The sequence below is a fragment of the Epinephelus moara genome, chromosome 20, assembly GCF_006386435.1.
Source record: "Epinephelus moara isolate mb chromosome 20, YSFRI_EMoa_1.0, whole genome shotgun sequence".
Lineage (NCBI taxonomy): Eukaryota > Metazoa > Chordata > Actinopteri > Perciformes > Serranidae > Epinephelus > Epinephelus moara.
Window position 1 is genome coordinate 39667896 of NC_065525.1, and position 7918 is coordinate 39675813.

The 7918-nt window shown below is 42.9% G+C and overlaps 1 protein-coding gene across 1 annotated transcript in view; it reads left to right on the plus strand.

The window, feature by feature from the left end:
- Positions 1-640: 640 nt before the first annotated feature.
- Positions 641-7918, plus strand: part of LOC126408321 (uncharacterized) — an 18572-nt gene continuing 11294 nt past the window's right edge. Inside the window, exons 1-9 of the mRNA XM_050073817.1 lie at positions 641-767; positions 2612-2681; positions 3848-3975; positions 4104-4271; positions 5531-5650; positions 5910-5972; positions 6388-6501; positions 6675-6788; positions 6921-7087. Of these exons, the coding sequence (XP_049929774.1) occupies positions 2660-2681; positions 3848-3975; positions 4104-4271; positions 5531-5650; positions 5910-5972; positions 6388-6501; positions 6675-6788; positions 6921-7087 (896 nt within the window). The 5' untranslated portion in view covers positions 641-767; positions 2612-2659. The remainder of the gene's footprint in view (positions 768-2611; positions 2682-3847; positions 3976-4103; positions 4272-5530; positions 5651-5909; positions 5973-6387; positions 6502-6674; positions 6789-6920; positions 7088-7918) is intronic.

The window sequence follows — 7918 nt, forward strand, 5'->3', positions numbered from 1 at the left end:
ATTACATGACAAACCGGAGACATTTGGATAGTGAGAGGGTGAAAGCTTCCGGTACTGTGGAGCAGGAGAGAGGTGCCAGACACACAGTGTTTAAAGCACCAAATAAAAACCTTTATGGACACTTAAAGCTGGAGTGCAGGACTTTTACATATAAATGAATGACAGTTACATTCGAGCGCCTGTCAAATGAGTTCGCACAATGCTGATTAAGCCTATCACCACCAGAGAAAGCTCTCTGCATTTCTCAGGAACCCAGAGTTGTGGTGTCTGTGGTGACTAACCCGATGTGATGTGTTTTTCATCAACCAGCCAGAGCCAAAGGAGGAGAGACCACAGTGACTGAGCAGCAGCTGTGTCTGTTTGGAGGATACAGACACAGATTTCTTTATTGTCATTGTACAAACATACAATGACATTCAGTTGCACTCAAGGACTGAGCTCATATAGGAAAAAAAGAGTAATAAATAGTAAGTAATAGTAGTAAAAATCCATCCATCCATTTTCATCCGCTTATCCGGGGCCGGATCGTGGGAGCCACAGGCCAGGCAAAGCACCCCAGATGTCCCTCTCCCTAGCAACGCTTTCCAGCTCCTCCTGGAGGACCCCAAGGTGTTCCCAGGCCAGATGAGATACATAATCCCTCCAGCGTGTTCTGGGTCTGCCCCGGGGTCTCCTACCAGTGGGACATGCCCCGAACACCTCTAAAAGGAGGCACCCAGGAGGATCCTGATCAGATGCCTGAACACCTCAACTGACCCCTTCTCAAGGTGAAGCAGCAGTGGCTCTACTCCGAGCTCCCTCTGGATGTCTGAGCTCCTCACCCTATCTCTAAAGCCTAGTTCACATTACACGATTTTCACCCTGACTTTGCTTCGTGGAGACTATCGTAATCTTTTGAGTGTTCATACCTGGCGACGTGTGTTTCTGTCAGCGGGAGTCTCGCCAACTGTGTCACGACCTGTGTGTGCACGCCACAAGATTCAAGATGTGTCATCACCAAACTTGGAGACAACACATCGTGAAGGCATGGATATTCTTTATTATCCTGGGTCCAAACACAACGCACTCCCCGTGATCCTGTGGACGCCGCCATTGTTGTTGTTGCTTGCCGGCCAGCTTGGGACATACCCCGCCTCTCATTGGCTGATGCTCTTTGTCAGTCGTGTCAGACTTCTCCAGTTTTCTAGCATGCCAGATATCCAGTCCCAGTCGCAGACGAGGGGGCGACCTGCTCATAGGCTTGTTTACACATGAGGACTCGTCGTGACAGACTATCTGCTGACTCACCTCCGACCCAAGGTGGCTCTCAAGATCCTCTGCGACGTCAAAATTGTGGTGAAAATCGTGCAACGTGAACTAGGCTTAAAGGATAACTTCAGTATTTTTCAACCTGGGCCCTATTTCCCCATGTGTATGTGTGCGTATGATTCATAGGTACAACTCGTTCTAAAATTGGGTCAGTATTGAGGGAGGCGGATGCAGCCGGCAGCCGCGAAACGAGCTAAAACGGTAACTGGGGCAAATGCGTCCCGTATAAGTTTGCGCATTAAAAAAGTGCTTTTTTTTCGCCACTGACTGGTTCAGATCATCAGTGCTATCTCTGTCAATAGCATACTAAACGTTTCCTTTACCCTTCACTTGCTCTGGGCTGTGACGTCATCTCGCGAGAGCTTTGCTTGTTGCTGGAAGAAAACAGAGGAGCCATGCTGAGCGCCGCTCAGAGTGGCGCTGGTTGTCCCGGAGTACAGTTGAGAGTTTTACTGCATCGATTGTAAACAATGGTTCGTGTTTGTGCTTATCCGAATTGCAAGAACAGGATGTCGCGCAACACCCCGTACAGCTTTCATAGGCTGCCTTTGTCGGACGGCAAGATGCTGAAGTTGTGGCTAGTTGTGCTACAAATGGATGCTAACACTCCTGTCCAGACACTGCGCCTTGCAGACCATCGGGTCTGCAGTGCTCACTTCTCCCAAGATGACTACTGCCAGCCGAAGAAGAGAAGACATCCAATCCCGAAACACCTCTTCCTCAAGAAAACGGCTGTCCCACGAGTAGAGAGAGCTACAGACACAGTGGAGCAAAGCTCTCGCGAGATGACGTCACACAGCCCAGAGGTAAGGGAAACGCTTAGTATGCTATTTACAGAGATAGCACTGGCGATCTGAACCAGTGGTGAAAAAAAGCACTTTTAATGCGCAAACTTATACGGGACGCATTTGCTCCCGTTACCGTTTAGCTCGTTTCGCGGCTCCCGGCTGCATCCGCCTCCCTCAATACTGAACCAATTTTAGAACGAGTTGTATGAATCGTACGCACACATACACATGGGGAAATAGGGCCCAGGTTGAAAAATACCAAAGTTATCCTTTAAGGCCGAGCCCAGACACCCTACAGAGGAAACTCATTTCGGCCGCTTGTATCCACGATGTCATTCTCTTGGTCCCTACCCAGAGCTCATGACCATAGGTGAAGGTTGGGACGTACAGTAGATGGACCAGGAAATACAGAATATCCAAAAATAACTGAGACATTCAGGTCATTCCAGGTGATTTTTTTGAAACATAATACAGTTTCAGTGCTTTGAGTTTCTTTCACCTTCATTGTGTTGAAGTTTCAGAATGGGTGTCTTCAAACGTCAGCACACAACCAAACTATCTGTATGGCTCACGGGACCATGAGAGGTGAGTAAGAAACTATGTTTGTGTTTTCTCATTGAAGTCATTTTTCAGTTCTTTTTCAGTTTGAGTGTATCTCTCCTACTCTGTTTAAGTAACAGAAAGTATGTAGCCTCTGAATGTTTAAATCTGTACCTCTCTGCTCCAGTGTTTTCACCTCTCAGTGAACAGATATTTCATACAGACTGGTGCTGACCTCTAGTGAGTAGTTAAAGCAGTGCAGGGAGGCTGCTCTGAAGGCACTATCTGGGATGGATCAAGGATTGTCTTTAAGAAAACTGTCAAACTGTGTTTTGCTACAGTATCTACAAGAGCTGCCTTCAGGGTGTAGTGGGAAAAATAATAACTACAACCACCACATGTAACAAAATGATCATCCCTCTTGCACTGAATTACAAAAAGATGTGGAACTTCGAGTTCAGATGAAAGTTGAGGAACACCTTGCTTTTTAAAACTGCTTAACAGGTTGATAAGATCATTTTTTTGTGGATGAAAATATTTTTTAAAGTTTATATTTTAAGAGACAAAGAGCTGAGGTGAAATAATGATGCCCATTGATTTTATTTTGACACAAACAGAGGGGGAAACTTTAAAAGGAGAGAAACCTGTCATTGTCAGAGAGGACAGGAATTATTAAAATAATAGTATCAAGATTAGTTCAGTAATTCATATCAGGTTTCCTCTTTAAAATATTGGGACAAGGCTTCTCTTTAATTATTAAAGTTCCTCATATGAATATGAGATCTTGCTAAAATAATTATCACATTAAAAGTGATGTAGTGTCTTGTTTGTCTGTAAACCAAACCCCACTTATAAAACATTAATTTAACTGGGACCAGACATGATAATTAATATAAGCATAACAGCAGACATGTGAGAGAAAAATATTATATTTACAATTGTATTTACAACATCAACTTTAAATGTTTTAAGATTAAAACTATAATAAAATATAAAATAGTGAGGTTTCATTTATGAATAACATCTGAAACTTTATTTGAGTAAAACCAGATTTTTTCACAAATATCAGCAAATAAATGTTCCTACAATAACAGCTGCTGTGTCATGTGGACAGGTGTGTCGGATTGCACCTGTTCTCACCTGTCCCGCTGACGTCACCCCCTCTCTGTCTCTCTCTCTCTCAGTGTTTGTGTCTGTGTGTGTGTCTGCAGGAGTCTCGATGGGCAGCGGAGCGTCGGCCAGTGGGGGATCCCGGCCGGAGAGGCCAGGAGCCGGGGTACCTGAGCCTGAAGCCGCCCGGCCCTCCACACCTGCAGGACGGAGCTCAGACACCCTGCAGGTAAATGCTTATGTCATTTATAGTACTGTTAATTATGGAATAGAGGGTTTAAACAGAGTCTTGGATGAAAATCAGAGACCTCCTCCTCCTCCTCCTCCTCTAACATGTTACTCCTGGTGTGTTTTAAGGCACAAGAGGAGGCAGCGAAGCCTCAGAGTCACACTTTGGAGATCCAGTCCTTAAAGAGCGAAGAGTGCAACATACAGACAAAGAAGAGAGAAGATGAAGAGGAGGAGAAGGAGGAGGAGGACAAGAAAGAAGAAACAACAAAAACTGCCCAGAGTCCAGCTGTTACTGTGAGCAGCTTTTTGAAATATTCACTCAAACATCAATAATGTATCTGACTGTCATGTTATCATTATACAAGACTGATTATATCACTATCTATAACAACGATCATGTAAGTACCTCATCCAATATTAACACCTGTCACATCTAATAAGTTCATTTATTATTCATTTATATAGAAATGCAACATTTACACTGTTTGAAATAGATTCACAAAATACAGAGAATTCAGTATTTGGGTTATTTTTTTAAACATCTGTCACAATATTAAAAATATAATAAAAATGGTCAAAAATAAATGAAACATTTGAAGAATACATTTAAATATGTGAGCATATACTACATTTGATATAACTCAGCCTTTTCTTGCTAATAAATATGCCATGGTTTCGCTTTTCAAATAACAGTGATAAAAACAGCTGCATATTTTTGTGATAATTTTTAACCAAGACTGATAATTGAACGTTGCACTATCATGTCCTATGATCAGCATCTCTGTCTTGTCAGCATTAAGCTGCAGGAAGTTTTGTGACATCCACTTGTGTTTGTCATTGAGGCAGTTCAGCAGGTAACAGTGTTTTGGTAGTTATATGTTGGATCATAGCTTAAATAGAACTGAGTATCATCTGCATACAAATGGAGACTGATATTATGTCTGCGTATAAGATGGCCAAGAGGATGAAAAAAGACTGGGACCTAGCACTGACCCCTGAGGCACCCCACAGTGGTGCCATGCCATTATTGATTTGTTTGTTATCATCAATATGTTTGACACTTTAACAGCCACTGGGCCTCCTAAAAACATGCAGCAACACATCAGCTTTTAACTGAGGATGTTTGAAGGCTGCAGTCATGACAGTGGTATCATTTGAAAAGGAATACTTTCATATTTCTCCATATGTAGTCTGGTCCAGCTGGGACAAACACAGCATGAGGTACACGAGATCAAACTGGAAGTTCAAACTTTTTTTTGCTCAGTTATTTTCAGAGATCAGTTTTGAGAAGCAATAAATTGAAATAAATTGAAAACTTTCATATTATTTGATCATTATATGACCACTTTGAGAATGACTACAAAAAAATAAAAAGAATACAAGTCTAATCTGTCTTTACAGACTTTATATTATAGTTTTATTTTCATGTAACGTTCCCACTAGAATTCTGTGAATGTCCAACCTAACAGCCTCTTTAGCAGTGGGTGATTGAAAGTTAGGACGTTTGAATGAGGCCTTGGTTTTATATTACTATATGAATTCTGTATTGTCAGGAAACTGTGGCAGAAGGTGAAGAAGTGTCTCTGATTTTTGAGAGCTTCCTCCACAACAATGGGATGCTGTACAGCTGCTTCAACCATCATGGAAACAGAGTTTATGTGGACGAGGCGCAGGTAGGAGATTATTATCTGGAAATAAAACACCTGCTATGGAAATCATCCTCCTGTTTTGTTTGATAAAGATTTCACTTCAAATCCATCTCGAGAGCCTGAACATTGTCTACCAAAGTGATACATAAAACAAGAAGCAACTTTAAGGACAAAGACGCATCTAAATTCATGCTTTGGGAAATCTGGTTTTGGTTGTTCAATGGTGACTGTCTAGTTCATGTGTTTTATATTTGACTGCTCATTGTTGCTCTGTCTCTACCAGAAACTGCAGCCATTTCCAAAGGAGTGGTACAGTCAGGGACGCTTCATCACCGCCAACAATGAGGTCTGTCTGTTTATAATTAGTTTCACTACAAATGAAATAAACATTTTACTGCTAAACTGGAGGTGGCATGGTGGTGCCGCAGTTAGCACTGTCACCTCACAGTAAGAGGGGTCTAGGTTTGCATGTTCTCCTCACGTCAGCGTGGGTTTCCTCCAGGTGCTCGAGCTTCCTCCCACAGTCCAAACACATGCAGGTTAATTGGTGACTCTAAATTGTCCGTAGGTGTGAAAGTGAGTGTGAATGGTTGTCTGTCTCTATGTGTCAGCCCTGTGATAGTCTGGTGACCTGTCCAGGGTGAACCTGCCTCTCGCCCAATGTCAGCTGGGAGCTCCAGTACACCCACAACCCTGTATTGGGACAAACGTTTATAGAAAATGAATGAATGCAAAACTGTGATATGTATTTTGTCCCTCAGGGATCTGGGCAGCTGCAGACTCAGGCCAGCAGCCAGCCGGCGGTCAGAGAGGACGATCGCACCGACAGCATCTACATCCAAGGCAAAGGAACCGTCATGACATACATGTTTGAGGTGAGATAGCAGCTGGGGCCACACTTAAGTTTAGATTCACAAAAGCAGAGCTGTATTACTTTGTCAATGGAGTCTGGCTTTGAAGAGAGCATCTACAAGTTTCACTTTCTATACAGTAGATCTACTTTTAGTTTTATAATTACTGGTTGCTGTTTTTTTTGTGTGTTTTCTAGGAGAGGGTGAACGTCTGCAGGTTCTGGGACCCTCAGTCAGGTGTGTGGCTGCTGCTGCCGCTGCAGTGGGAGGTTAATGTTGATTTCGTCAAAGCCCGAGTCCAGCGAGTCATGGTGAGGAAGACTCTGACGCTGCTTTGTGTATCCTTCCTGCACATATTTCTCAGTCTTTTCATTTTAAGTGATGTGTCTCTCTGATGTGTGTGCATGTTAAGCCAAAGGTGTGTTGTGTGTTTTGTGTTCCAGTCCACTCTGCCAGGTCTGGTGGACCAGAAGGAGATCACAGCAGCACTCAGATTGTGTAACTATGACCCTGAAGAGGTCATCTCAGTCTACCTCACCATGTTCGGAGAAATCCTCCTGCAGGCCCCTCCGAGTGGAGATCACAACTACACCGACCTCAACTCCTTCAGGTCTGCAGCAAACAAAACAGCAACTTTTGTATTTTTCAACCTGAACCATATTTTGCCATGCTTTGGTGTCTTAGTGAATAAAGGGAACAATATTTGAAACTGATCCACTATTGAGCATCAGGGTTGAAACTGCAGCAATAAAACAAGCTGCAATGTAACATTAGGCAACAGCACACCGTCAGTATACGGCCATTACAGTTCTGCTTTTTTGCCACTGACAGGCTCAAATTATTATTTCACGTGTCTGGCAACATTTTGGAAAGGATCCCTCCAGAGATAGACCTTTTTGTTAGAGAGTAAGATCCTTTTCATTTAATCAGAAACAGCCCCGAAATCACTATCGTCACACCCATCATACTCCATACTATATCAATAAAACTCACACAAACTGTCTTGGTTCATCTTTCCATTGTTCCAACAATTACCATCCCTGGTTTGGTTGAAATAAACCCTTAATTCATCCAGTTAGATGTGAAAATATGCCGTCTGTATACACACTTAAATGACTGTTTATTTCCAGTGGAGTCTGGTGGGTTTGGTGATGGTAATTTTGGGGCTGTTTCTGGTTAAACAAAAAGGCTCTTACTCTTTGACAAAAAGGTCTGTCTCTGTAGGGATCCTTTCCATATTGTTGTCAGACACTTGTGGTGCTTTCAGACCTAGAGTTGTCTCCTTTGGTCTGAATCAGGGACTAATTTTGTTCCAAAGTTGTATAATTGCCTAGAGTTGGTTCGTGTTCTCACGGCAGCATTTACAAGCGGACCAGATCAAATGTCTTGTGTGAGAAAGCTGCTCTTGATTGGTCAGAATTTCCATGTGGGAAAAATCCAG